The sequence below is a fragment of the Parasteatoda tepidariorum genome, chromosome 1 (assembly GCF_982258835.1).
Source record: "Parasteatoda tepidariorum strain Cologne lab strain chromosome 1, Ptep-v5.0, whole genome shotgun sequence".
Classification (NCBI taxonomy): domain Eukaryota; kingdom Metazoa; phylum Arthropoda; class Arachnida; order Araneae; family Theridiidae; genus Parasteatoda; species Parasteatoda tepidariorum.
In genome coordinates this window covers 87,640,630-87,663,886 of record NC_141755.1, presented here as the reverse complement: position 1 = coordinate 87,663,886, position 23,257 = coordinate 87,640,630, and the positions used below count along the sequence as shown (strand labels likewise).

At 30.6% G+C, this 23,257-nt stretch overlaps 1 protein-coding gene across 1 annotated transcript in view; it reads left to right on the top strand.

Annotated features, from left to right (window-relative positions):
- The window catches only part of LOC107446854 (sodium/hydrogen exchanger 8), a 37,650-nt gene extending 16,639 nt beyond the window's left edge, over positions 1 to 21,011 (top strand). Inside the window, exons 7-16 of the mRNA XM_071180495.2 lie at positions 1,144 to 1,322; positions 3,037 to 3,178; positions 4,216 to 4,321; positions 7,879 to 7,995; positions 10,387 to 10,469; positions 12,696 to 12,807; positions 14,723 to 14,865; positions 16,282 to 16,362; positions 18,067 to 18,198; positions 20,890 to 21,011. Of these exons, the coding sequence (XP_071036596.2) occupies positions 1,144 to 1,322; positions 3,037 to 3,178; positions 4,216 to 4,321; positions 7,879 to 7,995; positions 10,387 to 10,469; positions 12,696 to 12,807; positions 14,723 to 14,865; positions 16,282 to 16,362; positions 18,067 to 18,198; positions 20,890 to 20,958 (1,164 nt within the window). The 3' untranslated portion in view covers positions 20,959 to 21,011. The remainder of the gene's footprint in view (positions 1 to 1,143; positions 1,323 to 3,036; positions 3,179 to 4,215; positions 4,322 to 7,878; positions 7,996 to 10,386; positions 10,470 to 12,695; positions 12,808 to 14,722; positions 14,866 to 16,281; positions 16,363 to 18,066; positions 18,199 to 20,889) is intronic.
- Positions 21,012 to 23,257: the final 2,246 nt, after the last annotated feature.

Sequence of the window (23,257 nt, the reverse complement as noted above, 5' to 3'; positions counted from 1 at the left end):
TTTTGCTAGTGTAAATTATTTGAAACATCTTAAACCATTTTTAAAACTTAAAAAAAGCACCCATAAGTGGTTATCACATGATACATTATTACCATTTTAAAAAACTTTAAACATCTTTAAAAAAAAATTTAAATAAATTTAACAATTTCGTACAGTTTATACTTAACAAAAAAAACTGGAATTCTAAAATAATTTTTAATATAGCAAAGTCTTGTTTTTAAAAAATGATCGAGAACTCATCACAACTGTCACACAGCCCCCTTCTCTCTTCGCGCCAATATTGCCGAAAGAAAGGGAGCACGTGACAGAAGAGAAAAACTCTGGATTTTTCTGAGTACATACTTCCCTAGTTAGATGTTTTGAACCCAGAGAGATGTGGGAATATATAATAGGGCGCTTGATCTATCTCAATTATAGTTTTATATAAGAAACAAATTTATGATAGTTAATTCTACTAGAACGTAAGTTGTAAGAATATTTCTCTTAACGGATAAATACAATAAATTATTTCGTAATAGCGGTAACGATCGTTTTAATTTTAAGTTACAAGAGCATAATTACATTAGAATTAAAGCATATTTTTAAGAAACGTTGCGTAAGAAAATTAACCGATTTTTATTATTGTATTTAATTTAGTAATTACGAAAATATTAGAATTGGGATTCCTTAATGATATGTCGGAAGCGATTTAGTTTACGTCACTTCCGCACAGTTTCAGGTTGCATAACTAGTTGTTTTACCCAATTTGTTAAAAAAAAAAATCCAGATAATTTTTTGTATGTTTAATATTTCAATTCATTTTTAAATGTTTTTGTTTAAAGAAACATATTTATTGTTAGCAAAAATTTGAAAAACGCTAAAGCAAATAAAAACAACTAACGGAAGGATATATATATTTTTTTATCTGGATTAGCTCACGGAGGTATGACTTCGCATAGTGACTTCCAAAAACAGCATGAAAGAAATAAGCAAAAATAGATTCAGTTTCGAAAAAAAAATTGAATAAAAAAGTTTTTTTAAACTTTTTGCATACTGCTTAGAGCGTTATTTTAATTTACTAACAAAAAAGGCTAAATAACTTAAGATTTTGTGATAATGTCGAATACTGTAAATTAAATCATGTTTTCTTCATTTATTACCTAGAAAAATGTTATATATGAATTAAGCTTTACGGAGAGTTTCGCTTTTGGATCTTTTTTGTCTTCTGTGGATCCTGTCGCCACTTTGGCGGTATTTTATGCTCTAGATGTGGAACCTGTATTGAATATGCTGGTGATAGGCGAAAGTATTCTCAATGATGCTGTAGCCATTGTGCTTTCCAGGTATACAGAGGATGTTTATAAATATTAGGGGGATCGGAAAGTAATGCCGTTTCGGTACATTAGATATTTGTTATCAAGATTTTATTTGTAATCAATAATGTATTCACCTCGTCTTTCAATGTGCGATCGAAAATGAATCGAAAAAAAATGAATTGGTTTTTAAGACTAATGAATATTTAAGGAGCCGAAACAACATTACTTTCCGGTTATCCTAATACTTACATTATTATGATAATTTTGCACCAACAGGATAGTTTTCAAAGGGATTGAAAAAAAACTATAGTATGCCAGAAAAACTTAAATATTTTAACTCCTCTCACATTTTTTTAAAATATTGAATGTAATTCATACCAATTTGCTTCATATGAACCATAATTCCATTAAAACTTGTATGAGAATAAATACGAATAAGTGTTATTGCTTTTAGTTGATAAATACTTTTTGGTGTAAATTTTTCTTTTCTCTGTTTATGGTAGGATTTATATAATAAAATTAAAATAAACTGGATTGAATAAAAACATAACAGAAATCCTATTTGCGAATAATGGAATTAAAATCTAAAATAAAAGATTTGGAAATAAATAGAAAATTCAACGTTTCTACACAACATTGAAAAAAATTCAAAACACTACCGAAAATTCATATAATCCTTTCTTAAATGAAGTGTAATTGTGGAACTGTAAAAAGAGAGAAAAATATTTTTCGTTCATGCTATGAATTTAATCATACAGACATAAAAAAATTATGACAGAGATATTAATTATAAAACTATACTTGTATACAACTATACTGTAGAATGCTAACTATTCAAATATGCAGTATCATCCGTTTCCTGTCAATGTTGCTAGATAGCACTGTGGCTTTTTGGTATTAAGAAAAACCTCCGTATTTTCCCAGTGACTATTTTCGCCAACATCGCGCCAGTCATTTTGGTATCTTTCAAATTTATTTTAATAAAGTAGCAGATAATAAAAACTTGACGCAAATTACAAATATAACTTATTATAAAAAATGAGATGCAAAAAATAAATAATATTTAATTTTGAAACAATTCTAAATTTATTTTCTAATTTGGAGAAAATGGTAGACCGGATAGTACGTAAATATCCGGAAAGTAACTTCAAAAAAAGAATTATGCTGACATAATAGTGATTACATAGCATAATTATTTTTTAGTATTATAGTTCATGATTTCCGAAAAGCTTAAAGCTGTTCCTTTTTTTTAAAATTTCCATTCTCATTAACTTCTTTTTTTTAGACTCATTGAATGTACTAAATTCTTCATTTATTAAAATATATCACTTTTCTAAACTAAAAAGGAAATATGAATGGTTCCAAATTTACTTAAACAATGAATCGTTTTCAATCTAAGCTACAAATTAAAAGATTCTAAAAATACAAACGAGTGTGCAGTTTAGTTATCATACTACTGTTAAAAAAATAAATTCATAGAGCTAATTACTTCCTTATCGTTTGCAACAATATAAATATAAATATTTTAAAAAATTATTTCATTATTTTAGGAAGATAAATTCATTTCCATTTCCACAAATTATTCCGTTCCTAAAGTAAAAAAGAGTTTATCTTTTATTTCAGCCAAGCAGTTATTTGTTTCTTGAAGTCTTTCAGTGATGAAGTAATTTATTAGTTCATTTTAAAAGCAGACGATTTAATATTTGATTTGTATTCTTAACTTTTTTTTCTCTTATTTCAGCGCCGTCTGGGAAGCATCTAAAAAAGAAAGCCTCCTGAATATTCCTATTTCTGGAATTATATTAGAATGCATTGTCAGATTTCTTATTGTTTTTGTTACATCTGCCGCTGTGGGAATAGTATTTGCATTAATTGCTGCTCTAATATCCTTTTATTGTTCTTTTTTGTGTGCTTGTAAAATTTTCCTAATTGTGAACTTTTTTCTTAAAAAATTAACAAAAAGTTATTTTCTCTCGGAAATTGTATTATGTAGAGATAATATTATGAGTTTAATTCCGATCGCAGATTCATCACTTACTTGTTAATTATGTACTCAGACCTCTCAGAATATGTAAAATTTTTATTTTATGAAATATATTAAATTCCTGTGTTTTTCTAGAGGAGTATTCCAAAGAATTAATCAACTTTACACTTGATGAAAGAAAGAGAACTCAAACAAGTTAAATCGGTCTTCGAAGAATTTTATTTGTTTCAAAAACAAATTTAGTCTTAAAAAACGCAGATTGCAATTAAAATTTTGTTTATTAGAATCTCATTCTTTTCTTTGCTTTTCATTTTGGGCTTGATTTTAAAATAATTGTTTTGAGTTACTGAATATAGATTTTTCGAAGTAAGTGAATGTTTTTAGAAGATTATTAATTTTTCTATACATTCAATGATTATGAATGATACAGTATATTCAATGAACTGTGCTGTACTTTCAATGAATGTTAACATTAATGATACATTCAATTATTATGATCTGTAATATACATTCACTATTTATTAACAGTAAAATAGAATTTCATGACGAATTTTACAATGCAATAATATTGAAACAATACAGTGATTATGAACTGTACTGTATATTAAGTGATTTTAAACTGAGCAATAGATTCAAAATTTATGAACTGTACAACAAATTCAATTATTATGAACTGTAAAATTCAGTAAATTTATGATTTTTACTATACAATAAGATTACCACCATGCAGTGATTATGAACTTTACTGTATACTCTGTGGCTTTGAACTGAGAAATACATTTAATAATAATGAACTCTGAATTACAATACTTCAGTTATTCTTAGTAATTTTTAGCTTCTAATAAAAGAAACGGGGCTTATGTACTTGTGAAAAATTGCATCCCTGTATACTACCTTTTTCATACAAAAAAAAAAGTATTTTCTTTAACTATTTACTTATTTAAACATTTAGCTCTTAATCAGTATCCATCCTTGGAATTTGGAATGATTCTCATATTCATATATGCTCCTTATTGTTTGGCTGAGGTACTTCAAATATCAGGTAATTAGATGATTAAAAATTTTACCTCGTTGTTATAAGTATGAATGAATTGGTTTATACTTTAAACTATTAATAAGTAATAGTATTTTTGATTCAAAAATTAAACATAAATTTTAGAAAGCATTTAAACTTATAAATATAATTGTATTGTCTGATAGTCTCGTACATGACTCAGATTTGCCTGATTTTAGATCTGCCTTCGGCACCTATGAATACCCGGCTGGTTCAACTATTGTAAACAGTCAGGTCACCTACACTATCCGGCCAATAGTATCCGGACACTCAGTGATATGGACTTTGAGCGTCCTGAGGGACATATTAATGAGATATTTGTCCCCCATGCTCCGACATCAATGGAGAATTAGTTAAAATAATTGTTTTAAACCGTCTGCCAACTCTTGTAAATACAATGTCTGCAACTCTGACTGGTTGCTAGGCAACCAAACGACTTTTTCTTGTTATTAATGTTTTGTTTATCGTCTGTGTATGTCAGTGGAAATCTATTATATATAATTCTCTTACGTGGCTCCCAAAATTTGACTGAATTTCTTTTCCGCCGGTGGCAACGTTTGCTTTGTTTTGAAAACACCAAAGCATTCTGCATTTTAATAATGTGTTTCTGATCTAATATATATAATTCTCTTACGTGGCTCCCAAATTTTGACTGAAGTATTTTGTACAACTAAATAAGATTCTTTTCACAACAGTTAAATATATACTTTATTTTCTTCCTCCATAGAGAAAACAGTCGGCAAAGAATTCTGTTAGGTTAAAAAACATTTCGCTAAAAAAATAACGAATTCTAAAAGAAATAAAAATAAACAACTTAAAAAATAAAAATGCTGTTGCCAGCCATAGAATCTTTTGAAAGTTAACTTAGCAACATAAATCAAAATGACATAGAAGCGCAACTAGATCAAAATTATGATACCTGAGCGCTTGACGTAACAAATCCTTCAATTCTAAAAGTGTAGTATCGCCAAAAGCCCAAATTAGCAATTGTGTTCTTAAAGAAATGCTATAAAAAGTTTTAAATAAACAACCTACTTCTACAACTGCTTCTTGAAGAACTTGGCTCATTGATTAAAAATATTGTTTTAATTTCACAGTACTAACTTTACTTCTACTTTCATTATTGCTATGACCCTCTTCCATTACATTTCACAGCTTCATGCTAAATTTGAGGACTTTAAGTTGTTTTGTGGTTGAATACTGACAAAAATGTGTACATAAAAAATAATATTTAGAGGTTAAGAGTTGCCTCAGAAAAATTTGAATTGTTGACATTGAACTTAACAATGGAAACAATCGTTTTTGTGAAAAATTGAATTGTATTGTTGACATCAAAACTAAAAATATTGTGTTTCAACTTAACAATACTACCTTAATTTATACTTTAGAATTGCCTCGGAGAAATTTGAATTGTTAGCAATGACTTAAACAAAAAGTTTTATTTTAACTGACAAATACTATATTATAATTTTAACTTTTTCTATGACTATACTAATTTTCTTACTCTTTTCTATGTTTTCAATACATTTTATATTTTTGTGATGAAATAAAAAACTTATAGTTGTTCTGCTTCTGAACACTGATGAAACTATATACATTTATTTTACAAATTCCATATTATTAAGGTGGCGCCCCTCAGAGAATTAAAAATACAAAATTATCTTCATCAAAGCCGATGCTTTACATCCGGCGTTCAGTGACAGACTACTATTTCATATTGTTTTACAACACATGGCCTTAGCCCTCTGGTGGGAAAGACTTTAAAACAAAACTTACTACAGTTACTTTTCTCAACAACTGAAATTTAAAATAGTGTGATTAAGAAAAATACGTAAACTGTTTGCAATTTCAAATTAATATTGAAATGTACAGGTTTAGAATTTTCTACAGTGAAAAGTTTTCGGAACTTCAGTATTCAAAAAAGTATACAAAAACTAGACGTTAAGAACGTATACAATGAGCGAGCAAAGCGAGCATTGGATTGCGAAGCAATCCGAAATGAACTGCGAAAGCAGTTTCGGGGGTTGGTGAGCGCCAGCGAGCAGGGGGCGAAGCCTCCTAGTAAAATATTAATAACAAGAAAAAGTTGTTTGGTTGCCTAGCAACCAGCCAGAGTTGCAGTTATTATATTTACAAGAGTTGGCAGACGATTTAAAACAATTATTTTAACTAATTCTCCATTGATGTCGGAACACGCCATTTGCATCGATGACAGCCTATACATGTATGGAAAGACTTCCTACCACTTTCCACAGACTTTTTTGACAGGTGGCCATAGGAATTAACTTCTAGGCTTTCATCACAGCTGAAGTGAGTGCTTGCAGTGAGGAGGGTCGATTTGGCTGGCTACTTAATCTGTCCTTTAATTCGTCCCAAAGGTATTCTATGGGATTTAGATGGCCAGTCCAGTTTTTGAACACCCATTTCGCCAAACAATGTCTGTGCAAGCCTCGATATGCGAATGGAGTAGTTATCCTGTTTAAAGAGAAATGGGCCTTAAAAGGGGCCCCTAAATCGAATTAAAAGCTTATTTTAGGTTCCCTTCTTTAATGAACTTCTTTTAAACAAAATATCAGCACAGTGTAAAATCCATCTGTTTTATGTTAGCTTCCTCATTAATCTATCAAATAAACACAAAAAAATACATATTTTATAAACCCATGGTCTTCTAGGTTGCAATTCAGCTGAATTTTTGCAATGACGATGGACAAATTTGGCCAATCAAAAGTGTATATTTTTACATATCGCGAAATGCGATATTTTACAAAAATACAGACTTCTGATTGGTTTAACTCAGCCATCGTAATTGCGAAAATTTAGCTGAATATCACCCTAATGTCAGCAAAGATATGAATGTTTTGCAAGTAGATGACAAAGTTAACAATCAGAAAACTGCATTCTGGACATAGAATTGTCAGAAAATCAATAAAATGAACAGAACAATACCATTAGAAGGGGGAGGGGGACTTTATAGCTATTTTGGGTTCTAGTTAATCTTCTTGTTACATTTGTATAATGAGGGGAAAAATTTAAATACCTCCATATAGTTCAGAGGGTGGCCCCAAAAGAAGTTTTTGTCGGGACCCAATTAGGCTAAGTCGAGCCCTGGCCTTCCCCGAAATATGGTAATAGAGTTAGGAGTGCAGTATTGTCCAGAATGTCCACATACATCTCAGAGTACATGTTTAAAACCACAGGAACCCATGCCAAACCATGAGAAACACCCCCACATCATTATGCTTCCACCACCATAACTACCGGATACTTTTGGCCGGATAGTGTATGAACATAATTATTCACTAACGCAATTCGTAAACAATTTGTGTACACTCTTTATAATGATAAGCCGGAAATAAAGTTTTACAAGGTTATCTCAACTGTAGCCAATAAATTTCATATAATATTAAAGCTTCTTGTTATTTTGTTTAAGCAAACTACTACTCCGTATGCGAACTTTACAAGTTCATTAGAGTAAGTTCACGTTTTCGCTGCATGTGTTTACTTCTAAAATTATTTCGCTAAATTCTATTCATGTTTCTTGATAGGAATTCTTGCACTCTTGTTTAATGGAATAGTGATGTCACAATACACCCACTACAACTTATCTAGGAATCTTCGACATACAATGCAAGTGACCCTTAGAAGCACTGCATTTATATCAGGTATTAATCTCATGCGACGTTGAACATCCGACCCAATTTTTTGGGTTTACGACTACTAACGTTCAACTCCACAGCCTTGTAATTTTGAACCCAATCCAGTAGACAAGGGAGTTCCTGGATCAAGTGTTCGAAGAAATCTGTCTTCTAGGAGAACTTTTTGATGAAACTAATCCTCATTTGCGTTACATGGAGAGGAAAACCGCGAAAACCTCCCACAGTTTGCCTGGCAGCAAGATGAGTCTTACTCATGATCCATCTGCCACTGAAGATATTTAATGTCAGAACTGTGGCCGATGCGAGCCGGATGCGGAATTTGTATTGACCAGCCATCGCTGGGATTCGAACCCGGTACACCTCATTAGAATCCGAACGCTCTGAGCCACAATAATTTGAATTCCCCCTGAGTAATTTCTTTCAAATAACTTTTTCTTTAGCTATATTAGGATAAGAGCAGCGTTGCCGTTGGAGATAGACTGCTCGCCTCTCAATAAATTGACCCAGGCCTGAATCCCAGCAATGGCTGTGTCATAAGCATTCTGCCCCCTGGAAGAACCAACCGCAAAGATAACGTAAAATATTCTCAGCGGTAGACGGATTATGGGTTAGAATCCTCTTGTGAGCTAATCGTGTGAGGATTTCGTGGTTTATTTCTCTATTTAACGAAAATGTGAGTTCCGACAAAAAGTCCTGTCCAATGGCTTCCATGATTAATGCTTGATCCAGGAGCTTACTTGTTTTCTGGGCTGGTTTAAAAATGACAAGGATACGAAGTTGAACATAAGGAATGTAAGCCTAAAAATGGCTCAACTGCTCAACTCCAATCATAAAATAAAATAAAATACATTCAGATTTTGAGAATAAATTATAAAGTATAACAAATTAAAGTAAATTTATGATATTGTATTGATGTTACTCTTCTAATAGAAGACTCTCTAATTGTTCGTGTAAAAGTTAGAATCCTTTTTGAAAATAAATTCAAATAAAGTCTGTTAAGGTGTGTTGGTGATTGCAAACACATATTTAAGTGAACATTGATGAACCTGTAATAAAAAGATCAGGGTTAAAAACGATGAAAACCAATTTGATTGATAGGAACTATATAAGGGGATTATTAGAAACGCCTTTAACCCCTTGGGGACGGGTGATTCAGAAAAGCATTCGTACAAAATCAGAATCAAGTTGCAATTAAATAAAAAACGGTAACTTAAATGTAGTCGTTACTAATTTGACAGACTTACTTTGCTTTTATTTTAATTATTGTTAGTTTAATCATATATATAATCAATGTTAATTCAAAGTATAACTAAATAGTTTTATTTTGAACAAAGTAATGGTGAATTAAATAAATCAAAAAATTATAACTCCGCCTTCAAATAAACTGCTAAAGAAATACTTTGATTACCAGTTTTATCTTCTTACCCTGATTGATACGGTTTTTTGCTGTCACGTATTTGTGACAGTCGGCGCGAAAGGGTTAAGTATCGTCTGGCAATAATTTTTCTTTTTATGATTTTAATCATGCCTTCATTTTTATATAATGTCTGAGTCTGTTGATATTTTTTCTCTGTTAATCAATCATTCGCTACTATTATTATTAGTTATTTTCGTAAAAAATTATTTTTATGATAAATTATTTTCATAATAAATTATTTTTATGACAAATTATAATTAAGTTCGCGGTCCAAAATATGCTAATTAGTTTTACTTTATTTTTCTTACAAAAAATTTGTGAAATATATATTAAAGTCGAGATTACTGAACACTCTGCACATAAATTTTAGAAAAAAAAACATGTACATATAACTTAGTATTCATTGTTCTTCTGCGAATAAATATTTCTCTACTAAAGTAAGTAAATGTAACGACATTTAAAGGCGGAGGGGCCTCCCTGGCCGAGCGGTATCGCCTGCCGAACGCTGTGGAGAGCGTGGAGGTAGCAGGCTCGAATACCACTGTTACCCTGGATGCATCTTCGGGATATCCTTCTATGCATTGTGCTATCTCGTCTTCTACTTGACAAAGGCTTGTAAGACTAAATTGAGAACACAAGCCTGCAAATGTATGTAAATCCAATAAATAAAGTACGGCGTTTCAATAATCACTTGGGGCCTCCCTGACTGAGCGGTATTGCCGGACAAACGCTGTGTAAAGTGTGGAGGTAGCGGGTTCGAATCCCGCCGTAACCCTGGATGTATTCTTTGTGATGTCTTTCTCTGAACTGTTCTATCTGTATTTTCTACTTGACAATGACTTATAAGCCTATATTGAGCACACAAGTCAGCAAATGTATGTAATTTCAATAAAATAAATATTCAATAAAAATATAGTCACTTCATTTCAGCAGCTTATTTTTAATAAACATAATCTAAAATTTATTTTCTTTCTTTACAGAAACTTGCGTATTTGCTTATTTAGGTCTTTCAATATTCAGTTTTAAAATCGCTGCTGATTTTTATTTCATTTTGGCTACGTTGGTAAGTTTTTTTTCTGCCATTATTTTTCTAAATAGTAACAGTTTAAAAATGACTTTCAAAACATGAATAATTTGTTGCATTAACATACCTTCAAAATTATGACTGGATTATTTGATCAGAAACATTGTTCTTGTTGTTACTTATGCCACTTGCCAATATCAACAAGCCTGCTTGGGAGATCAAACGAACTTTTAAGGTAGAGGGCGCGTTTCTTGTTTTTCAGTGGAGCCATAAATGACCAAGAATATGACTTGAGCCACACACACGTCACAGCCCCTTTTACAGAAAGGGCACAATCATACTATACTCATTCCTACACATATTGTAATTTTGACCTTAACCAAAGAAAGATCAGTCTCCGATTTAGTACCTCCAGAGGCATTGATTTATCAGAAACATACACTTTTTTTTAAATCTAAATTAGAAAATATATTTCTGAAGAAAAGCGTGATGTAGTTTAATTATTTATAATTTAAATTTTAATATATAATATATAAATATAATAAATAATATATAAATATATAATATATAAAATATATAAATTAATATATAAATTCCATATTTAGTTTACAGATGACCTAGTTTGCCATTGCAATTGTAGTAATAATATTTATTCTTTAAACTTAATAATAATTTAATCGCATAGGTGTACATTTTGTGTATATAAGTATAAAACAATTTTAAAATAGTTATTGTCACGTAATTTCAAAACTTTTCGTTTAAATTATTGTAAAAAAAAGAATAGAAAAAATACTTTTTTTCTTCAATTTTAGATGATGACACACAAGCTACCAAAGTGTTTTTTCGAATAAAAAATAATATTTTCTATCAGCTTTAAGTTTTATTTTCTAATTTGTTTTCTTGCAAAATAATTTTTTTTTTCTTGAATGAATTAAAAATTGCTTATAATGGATTTTTTAAGGATAAGAAAATAAGTCTTATAACTTTGAAGGCAATTACCAACAGCTTTCAAATCCTTTTTTTTCCTGCTTAATTTTGCAATGCATGATATGACAGTATTTGAAGGGGAATTACCTTATGTCTAGGAACAACATATCGTGTTTTTTTTTAACGTTTAAAAAACCCACAATGCATTATTTTTTTATAAATAATTGGTTATCTAGCTTTTTTTCATTTTTCAATACTTGCTAAATATTGTACATATATAAAAGGCTTATAGTGATCAATTACAAAAGATTTTTTAAAATTTAGATTAAAAATTAATTACTACAGCAATGGTGAGTGACATATTTAAAAAAAAAAGCATTAAATCCTGGTCTACCTAGTTCGAATGTTAGCCTATCGATTTAAAACGTGATTTTTGTACTCTTATTGAAATCTGGCATTTTTCAATACTGTTTTGTAATAAACTACCTTCTTTAAAACGAATAATGAGCTCAAATTCAAACTGAAAGGCAGCATAATTCTAAGATCGATCACTTTAATTAAATTTATCGGTTTGCACTTTAATTTTTCGTAAATTCATTTAATTTCATTTAATAACTGTCGTTGAACAGCTCACCCAAACCTAAGTTTACCACTAACAATGTTTAACTCCACAGCCTTGCAATTTTGAAACCAATCCAGAAGACAAAGGAACTCCCGGATCAAACATAGGAACAAACTAGTTTTAATGGAGGATCTTTTGATGGAACCAACCTGCATTTGCAGTACATAGAGAGGGGAAAATGTAAACTCTGTTACGATTACCCCGATTGGAATGGAATTCTAACCCATGACCCGTCTACCACTGAGGGTATTGGTCGGCAATGTGGTCGGTGCGAACCAGGAGCAGAATTCCTATGGACTAGCAAATACCGGGATTCGAACTCAGGGATGGTCTTTGGAAGATCTTTGGATGATGAGTGCTCTATCCCCTCGTCCACTGTTGCATGCACTGCCATATTCAGCAATGCGCCAGGCTATTTGAAAATTTTCTAGAATTTTTTATTCCTCCTGTAATTCTTAGGATTATCAGCTCATATGCGTATAGTAAAAGCTAAGAAAGTCTATTTGCATTGAACTTTTCACGCTAAAAAGCGGTTTGTACAAATTCACCATCACCACCCAATTCACCAAAAGTGTACAAATTCACCATCTGTTCGTCAGTTTTGACATTATTCTACAGGGATAAAGTGTCCTTTTAATAGAAAAAAAACATTTGCTCAAAATTTAATGCTTCCAGTTTTATTGATAAAAATGCAATTTTTTCTGTCTCTATTGTAGTTACTCTGTCTTGTTGCAAGAGCTGTAAGTGTTTTTCCCCTCAGCGTCTTTGTCAATATTTTTCGTCAACACAAAATTTCTCCTAAGATGATGTTCATCATATGGTTTAGTGGTAAGAGTACTTATTCATTTACACTTGACTTTTTTTGGGTGTTTTATGTACAATAATCTAAATAACGTAGGACTGAAAAATAGGCTATATTAAAAACTTATTTTACACTTCTACCAATCTCCTTTAACATACGTTTCACATCTATGCTCATTGACATTTCATACTATTTAAAAAAAAAATATTATAACACATATTAAACTCCTTAATATGTACTTCATGTTTATGCATATAATGCAGATTCAGCATGCATTGTTTGATTAGAATTTTCTAAATGTTGAATGACAAAGATTTGGTAAACATATGGAATCAGGTAATTTTTTTTAAAATTTTGTAAGTAGTAATACACTTTTACAAAAACTCGCGCATGCTTTGATACCTCAGAATTCCTATTATTTACCAGGAGATAAATAGAGAGAGAGATAGGAAGAGATGGAAATAGAGAGATAGATAGAGAGAGATAGAAATAGATAGATAGAAATAGATAGATAGAAATAGATAGATAGATATATAGATAGAGAGGTAGAAATAGAGAGAGGGAGAGATCGAGAGAGAGACAGACAGAATGATAAAATGATTCACCAACTTCTTACAAAAAAGCCTTCTAAATTTTATTTTCCTACAACGAGTCCACATGTATAATACGCCAAAAAAAAACGAAAAAAAAAAAAAAAACAGACCACCCTGAATAACTTTTGGTTTTGATTTAATGATTGGATCTTCTTTTGATTAACTTTTACCTAACTATTAAATTTCGATCTAAATGATCGAATTTTGAATATACGACTTTTGTGAAATTCGATCAGATCAACCGATTTTACTCAAATTTTGTATTTTGCCATGTAACATTACATACTTTAAAATGATGCAAAAAATATAATTTTTTACATTTTAATTTTTTTTTAACAATTTTTAAATAAAATAATGAAAATAAATAAATATTTACTGAGATTAATTTTTTGTGGGGAACAAATTTTATAATTGTTTGCAAGAATTTTTTAATTCGCTTAAAAAGTGCTCGAGATATGGCGAACTGCGCAAAATATAAAATTAACATTAAGGGGTCCGAACTTTGGATCGCTCTCCTGACCAAACTTTGAAGACCATATTTCCCAGATTGCAGCTACAGCATCAGAATCAGAAATCAGTATCCGTCGGGTCAGAAATCAGTATCCGTCGAAAAGAAGGTATGTTTATTCAGAGAAAGTACGCTTTTGTGTCTGATTTCGTAACTTTAAATATCGTCAACACTTATTAATTAGCAAATTTGAGGTCACCCATTCAAACTATTAAGATTGAGTCCTAGAACGCAAGTTACACAAGTTATATAGTTAGGTCTTCTTTTTTTGGTGCTTTTCGCACGTTGTACAAACCCATCATTAATGTATTGCATATCATATTTAATAGCTCATTTTCTTAAAAAATATACACGAAGAGGGTACGTAATATTAAAAAAATGTGGTCAAATCCTATTCTAAGGTACGAATACAAGAATCAGCAATTTTTTATTATTGTTTAAAATCTAATTTCCTTAGTGAATTTAATAAATAAAAAAACCGCCATTTCAGTTTTGGTGAAAATTATCCAATTTCCTCATAGCGGTAACGAAAACCAGGATTTTTACCAACCAATCATTCGTAAATTATAAAATAAATATTTCAGCTATAAAATTTAATAATATTGCTTTGTTTTTTACAAATAAACATGATGTATTTGAAACAATAAGTTTAAGTGTTTTATTCTCTATATTTCGATGTTTTAATTATTAAAGAAATTTCAGCATATCTTTTCCTTTTAATAATGAATAATCTTCTTATACTTATTGACATGTTTACTTATTGTATATGTTTAATTTTTTATGTTTATATAGATGAAGGTTAACGACATATTCATAAGGTCTTTAATTTTTTTTCTCCAGCAATCCGTGGTGCTGTGGCATACGCCTGTTCACTAAAGTTTGAGTTTGAAGAAAACAAACGCAACCTTATTATAACCACAACCTTAGTTATTGTTCTGTTTACAACAATTGTGTTCGGAGGAAGTACAATGCCGCTTTTGAAAGTAAGTGCAATTCCATCAATTAAAGCAGTCCTCAAGCTGCACTAGTGAGCAGTACTTAGTGAGCACACCAATGCGGAAATTATCCTAGAATTAAGTATATATACATTGCTAAAAAATATAGTTATGAAAGCAGGCATATTAATTACGGAATACAGAGGCATAGAATGAAACATATTCATTTGATATAAAACATTTCATTAAATTGGAAAAAATTCTCTTAATTACTCTTAGGTATGATACTAAGAATCTGTATGGAATCAGCAATGTAATAAAAAATAAAAGCATTTTACACCTGAATTATTAACTAAATATGTATTTTAGAGGTTTCAGAAATTTTTGCAAGACGGCAATTACTGTACACATATGAAATTGAAATTTTTGAGATTTTTTTACAAGAAACACTATTAAAAATGCTCATCTGAATTCAATACAATGAAATGACACCGCTTTTTAAAGATCTAAAACACGTTTTCCAGGTACGAAATATGAACAATTTTATTGTAATATTACAGTTTTAAAGATAATGAATTTCATATTTTTTTCTGAATACAACAAACTATTAATTTTTAAAATATATATAAAATATATATAAAATATATATAAGTGTAAGTTTTTATGTATTTATTAATTATAGAGGGAGGCGGGGTAGACTGGACCTATAGGCACATTAAACCTAGGAGCACGTTGAGCCATCAGACTCAACTATTTTTAGTCTATTAAATATTTTTATTTGTTTTTTTTTTCCAACAACATGCTCTATTACTAATACTTCATATCCTATGAAAAAATCGTATATTTCAGTTAAAGTTTGCCATTTTTATTTCCTGAAGTTTTATTTTAGCACTCCTGTGTAATTTTTAGAACTTCACTACTTTATCTTTTAAAATTTATTTCTATAGGAATACAGCAATAAATTGCTAATATTTTACAAGGTTGATTATTGATTTAATAATTATTTGCAGCTATTTAAGTTTCCAAAGAAAAAGAGAAATTATTCTGATCTTTTGAAAAAATCCAGAATATGGGATACCTTGGTCCACTAAAAAATAGGGCTGGCTGGACCATCAAAATTTAAGAGAAACTTTAGTAGAACCACTATTCTGATGATTTTACATAGTAATGCAGTTGTATATTCTTAAAAAAATAATTTAAATTTATTTTTATTTTTAGAAGCCAATAAGTCTTTCGATTTTTTTAAAAATTTGAGTTTAACAAATCTGAATAACCAAATTTTAGAAAGTAAAAGCTAACAAATTTTTCATAAAAGTTATTTAAAAAATTACTAAGACTTCGTATTGTAAACAAATACGCGTTTCAGGTAGCTTTATTTTCATTAAATAATAAAATTTATCAAATATTTTGCTTTTCACCTTTGTTAAACTGAAACAAAATTTTAAATAAAAATTTTTCCTTTAGTATTTGCAGTGGAAGGAGAAAGATCCCTGCAAGAAAAAAATTGCACCCAGTAGCATTTGCTTAATCAAAACTGATAATATGGTAAGATAAGTTAAAATTGATATGAATTTATTGCATTGGTACACGTTTCCTCTCTTAAACCACCTCTCTTATTACTTAAAGCTACAGATTATGAACCCAAGACAAAATTTTTGATGGTTTTTCTGCGATGGACCAACATGAACTAGATGGTTAGCATTATGCACATCCATCAAAAACCATCTTACTTCTTGATAGTGCCATTGAAAATCACCATCATCCAATATTAAGAATTGGAACAACTTTGTGTTGGACTAACATGAGCAAAACCAGCATGGTGTGATGGTTTTATTTGATGGACAAAACAAAAGCAATCCATCAGGAATCATCATAGCTTAACGGTTTTTAACTTAATATCACATCAAATCCCCTTTTATTCTTTGATTGAACCATCAATACTAACCGTCACCCCATGTTAGGAATCGGAACTACTTTATGTCATTTTAGTAATATACTGATGCGGAAGTCTAAAATTTGAATTGCTCATCTGCCTTTTTATATAAAAAAATGGTTTGAAGATATATTATTTGGTTTGATTGGTTATAAAAACATGGTATGTTGGCTCAACAAAAGCAATCCATCAAGAACCATCATAGTTTAACAGTTGAACTTAATATCACATCAAAACCCCTCTTATTCTTTGATAGTACCATTAAGACTAACCATCACCCCATGTTAGGAATCGGAGCTACTTTATGTCATTTTAGTTATATACTGCTGCGGAAATCTAAAATTTGAATTGCTCATCTGACTTTTTATTTAAAAAAATGGTTTGATTGGTTATATATTGATTGGTTTTATAAACATGATTTGATGGTTTTGTTTGATGGCCCAACAAAAGCAATCCATCAGGAACCATCATAGTTTAACGGTTTTTAACTTAACATCACATGAAAACCTCTCTTATTCTTTGATTGTACCATCAAGACTAACCATCACCTCATGTTAGGAATCGGAACTACTTCACCTCATTTTAGTTATATACTGATGCTGCATTCTAAAATTTGAATTGTTCGCCTGCCTTTTTATAAAAAAAATTGTTCATTATGCATCGTATTCCCAATCTAATGATATAAAATAAAGAGTTGAGAGACTGAAGTGTTTAAGTTACATTTTATATGAATTTGAAAAAGTGGACCTTCTATACCAGAGGTTCACAATCTATTATTCCTTTTTTATCTATTGCTAGAAGCTGATTCCACGTTCAAAATATAGGTATGTAATATTTTACTAGAATTTGATAAATCCATAACGTGCTTTGAAATTTTAAACGACAAAAGTATAGAAAATTTTGATATTTCAAAGCTTCTATTTTATTATGCATTATCAAACTAATCATTTAACCTCTTCGAGAAGGGCGTATAATATTCATTATCAGGGTGGCAGCAATCAAGGTAAAAAAGGATAAAACGCTTGGATTTCGTGAAATTGTTGCAAAACGTCATATTTTTGAAGGTTGCACGCTGTTTCCATATGTACTCAGGATTTTCTACCCCTTCAAAAACCAAGAACAAAAGTTTGTTAATTAACAGTAATTTTAACGCGTCTGAATTCATTATGAAGCATCACTTTGAAGTTGACAACACGAGTTATAAGCTAGTTAATTCCGAGCGCAAATCGTCAATATCTACCGCCTGAATCTGACTTTGAAGTAATTCCGCAGGAGAAACCTGATTAAGATAAGGTGACATTTAATTTAATTTCCAGGGTAAAACAATCATCGGTGACAAAGAATCAGAAATCGAAGAGAGTGGCAGTCTCACTGCTCAAAACCTGTTTATGAAATTGGATACTAAATATCTCACGCCATTCTTTACAAGAACGCAAGAGTGTCATCAGGTAAAATGATTTTTTGTTTTTTTTATTTATTGATTTCTACATTCAAATACTTTTACATTCAATTATTGATTTTTACATTCAAATATTTTGAATAATATTAATGCAGAGGATAAAAATATACTTCACATTGTGTTTTATTTTAAACAATGTTCAAATTAAGTTATAGCTCAAATGCATTATGATTAGTTCAAAAGAGTCATTTATTTGGTTTTTTTTTGAATGGAGGTATATTTAATAATAACAGAAATTTTGTTACTAAAAAACTATTGGGAATTTTTTTTTAAATATTACAGACATTTCAGATGTTAAGATTATAAAATTAATAGTATTAATTTCCTCGCATGAAAGTTTGTTAGAAAATTTTTATAAAATTCCGATTCAAGAATTTAAACCTCGTGTGTGTTTGAAGTTACCAAATTTATTTTTTATCCTACATACTGTATTATTTTTCCAACTTTTTTGATGCCTTAGTATTGAACTTTTCATTTTTAAAGAATAATTCATTTATTATTATTTTTTCACTTTAAAAAAAAATAAACTATTGTAATCAAACTTTAATATTGTTCATGTTCAACTTGATAACTGGAAGGTCATGTTGATGCTGTTTTTCTTTTCGTAAGAAATTTTGTGATAACCCTGTTTGTTTGACAGACTTTTTTGTTTTGCTACTTACATAGTTACCTATATAGTTTTCTTCCTATTTTTCTTCCGCGAGTACAACAGTGCGAAGGATACCCGGAGACGAAAATGGCATAAGTGCCAGGCTTAAAGACATTTTGTGTTCAATAATTATGGTGGCATCGTGGGAGATTGTTCCATACGCTTTAAAAATCAGAGAGTCTGTAACACCGGACTGTCTGTTCAATAAAATTCCCTTTACTATTATGTTGAAGCAAATTTGAACCAATTACAGAGTGGGCTCTGTTCACGGGACTTTTCCTATTTATTTTAATTTTTGATACAATTGCTGTTTGGATTACGTATTTCCTTATGTGAGGAAATAGAATTGGGATACTCATGCATTTGTCTGCTATACTCTACACTGGTGTTTTTTTAAAGGTTAAGTTATTAAGGTTAACCGAATATTTCGGATCAGAATGATAACATTACAGCTATCGTACCAGCCCCAGAAAATTATTCAATGATATTTCCGCTACTAAATTGAAATTGTTATCGGATTAGTTCATGTAAAGTGGTACTGTTGTCAAAAAACGGCAGAATAGAGGTGGAAGATTGATTTTTACCGATGATGGATGCTATTGTCATCTAGCTAGCCGTTGAAGGTTTTCGCGGTTTTCTTTACCTTTCAACTAGTTTCTCTGTTGCCTGATCCAGGAATTAACATGACATCTGGATTTGGTGAAAAATTACAAGGTTACGTAATTGAACATTGATAAAGCGGTAAACTCATGTACGGATTGACTGTTCAACACCTGATATAAAATAAGAAAAACACAAGTTGGTTAATCACTGAACTATGTTTCGTCAAACAACATCTAAGCCACTAAATTTGGCTTAATCAGTTTATCCGGTGGTACCATTAGCGTGAGGTAGGGAGATTACTAATCCAGTTAATAATTGGACAGGAATAAGGATGTTATGTAAAGGGCTCGACTTAGCCTAATTGGGGCCCGGGGCAAAAACTTCTTTATGGCCCCTCTCTGCTTCACTACTTCAATAATAAGGAATTGAACTTTATGGATGTATTTAAAGTTTTCTCCTCAATATACATATATAACAAGAAAGTTGACTAGAACCTAAAATGGCTATAAAGCCCCCTCCAAAGGTCAGACAAATTAGCATTTTGTCCATTTTATGGCTTTTCTGACAATTCTATGTCCATCATGCCGAATGCAGGTTTCTGATTGTTAACTTTGTCATCTAACTGCGAAAAATACCTATCCTTGCTGACTTAAGGGCGGAATTCAGCTAAATTTTCGAAATTACGATGGCTCACTTAAGCCAATCAGAAGCCTGTATTTTTCTAAACACAGCGCATTTCGCTATATGTAAAAATACAGGCTTTTGATTGGCCAACTTTGTCCATCATAATTAAGAAAATTTAGCTTCATTCCGCACTAGAAAGCCATGGGTTTTAGATTTTTTGTGTTCATACGATAGATCAATGAAGAAGCTAACATAACACTGACAGATTTTACACTCTACTGATATTTTGTTTAAAAAAAGTTCATTAATGAAGGAAACCTAAAATAGACTTTCTATTCGATTTCCCCCCCCCCCCACCCGCCCTCTGATGTGGGCCCGGGGCAACTTCCCTGTATGCCTTTGCCTTTATCAGGCTCTGGTTATGTAGTAAAATGTTTGGTGTTGTTATTTATGCCTGTATGACAGACGGTTACGTGTTCGTGTAGTCTTTTGATTCAGCAGTTGATGTAAATATGTAGCGATTGGAAAGACAGAACCCAGTTCACACGGGGTTGTGTTATATACTTCAGTTAAAAGTGATCGCTACAGCTATTACCTGGGGGACTCTAAGGTACCCAGGTGATCTGTCTTCCTTCCAATCTTTTTTTTTTCGATTTAGGCCTAGTTTATAGTATGGTTTGATATCTTCACCCTGAATACTTACTTCCCTTTACGTTTGACGCAGAATAGCCGATTCCGACTATTGTTCTATTTAATCACTCGCTTAATCCAAACCATAATTCTATACCGCAATACTTTTTGTAGGTAGTCACAAAAAGCAAGAATGCATACAGAATTGTAAGAGGCGATTCAGACGAAGACGATTCATCATGATTGGTTGAAAAGTTTTAAATGGTTAAGGAATAAATAAATTGCTTCGAACAAAAGGACCTTGTCTTAGTTATTTTGAACTAAATTATAGACTGGGATAAGTTTACGCAGTTAACGTAAATTTTATTTTTGACATTTATGAAACTGATTTGATTGAAAATTGCTACATTAAAGAAAGAAATTAACAGATGCACTATTTATAAGATCCTTGCAAAAATTGCATTTTATTGTCTTTTTTTTATAATATCTTAGCGCATTTTCTTTTTCTAATTAAGTTCAGCACACTTTTTTTTCATATTTTCTAGGAATTTAAAATCATGCCTTTTTTATAACTATAAAAAGGATTTTTTTTTTTAAAAAAGGGAATATTAAAAACATTAAGAAAAAAGTTTTTATGTAAAACATTCATTGTGAATTCTAGAGACTTCGTTTTCTGAAATTCTTCTTTGATAGATATTCAAAAATTAAATTTTTCTTATTACGCAGATGCAGGTTGTTTCTACATTTAGTTATTGAAGATTGTTAAAAAAATGAAGACAATAAATTTTTCAGAAGGTTTCGCAAATTAACATTTTAGTGATAAAAACGCACAAAATGATGAAATGTGGTTAAGAAAGCGTGTATTAAAAATTTATTTCAATTTCCTTGCGGGAGCGATTTGTATCAAAAATATTCGAATTTCGAATCGTCACCTTTTCAGAGTTCGTTTGGCACATTTAAACAGGGTTTGGTGTTTTTACTTACCACTTTACCCCAAAATCGAGATTCGCGTGAATTTGATTAAATTTTTTTTCCGTGTTTAAATATTAATTTGTAACAGCCACCTAAGTGCATATATTTCTTGATTTCACTTTTGAAAAATATTCTAAATGTATATAATAATGGTTGCAATTACGGTGCATCTCGTATATAAACCAAAATAATAGAGTAATACTAAAGATTAATAAGTACAAAAGGAACTAAAAAAACTTTTTAACCATTTGCACTTGCATTGCTCTTTTTTTCTTTCCTATTTAAATATTTCTTTGCAATATCTAGATGAGTCGAGGTGACTCAGTGAATAGAAATCTGGCCTCCCAATGAGGTGATACAAATTCAAATCCCAGCGAGGGCTGGTTGAATCAAATTCTGCTCCTGACTTACACCGACCACAGTCCTGACGTAAAATAACCTCAGTCGTAAACAAATCATGGGTGAGAATTCACTTATTATCGGGCTAAATATTGGAGGTTTTCGTGGTTTTCCTCACCATGTAACTAGCTGAAAAATCTGTTATCCTTTTATGAAGCCATGGGAAGCATTTTCGCAAACTTCAATCATTTTTAATGGTGTAGGAATGCTATTTTTCTGCAGTGATTTGAGCGGCCATCTGCTGATAACTTACATAACACACACACACACATAAAAAGTTTTTCTTTTTTTTGCATAAATGCATGTAACAGTAAAGGTTAGTGTGAGGTCAAGAAGCGAGGCCAACACTGGGGAGCTAATTTCTCTTGTTCAGAATGCCTTCGCCCGTTTGATAATTTCTCATTGAGTTTATTTGCAGTTATAAGCACAAAACTTATAAATTTCGTTATATATAAACACAGATGTGCAATTTTATCATCAATTCTTTAAAAAAGATAACCAACTTACTCACAAGAAAAACTGACTCAAAAGTCAAATCAATTTTAGATAATATGCTAAATGGATTACTTTTCATAAATCATTCTCAATCCCAATAATATTTTAACATGACAAAAAAATACCCTATAAAATATAACATGGGTTAAAGTAATCTTCTGTTTTAAGCATAGGATTAGTTAATTTAAAAATTTTGATACTTCACTTGAGGTAAAAACTAAAATCGTAAAAGAATTATTGAATTGTCTTTTAAAGCACCTCATTTTTTTAAAATCTTCACGAGAAAAGGAATACCTCTCTTTTTTTTACAATTTCTGCTTTTATCTCAAAAGTTTTGATTAAAAACCATACTTATAATAAAAGATTGTATTTTTTAAACAATTTTTTATTGGTTTGAATAATCTATCTCTTGATATGCAGTGTGTAAGTTGACTAACAAGCTTTCTTTTAAAAAATTTCCACAACGGTTATTTCTCTAAGATAGTCTAGAAATTCTCGTTCCAAAAATGAAACGTAAGCTTAATACTATGCTGTCAAGAATGAAACATTGAACCGTTTAAATTCTCTTTCTTTGACTAAATATTGATAGATTGATTTGAAGTTTAATTATATAGGTCCGTGTGAGCTCAATGCATTTTATAGGATGAATAAGGGTAAAAAGAAAAAAAAAAGAATT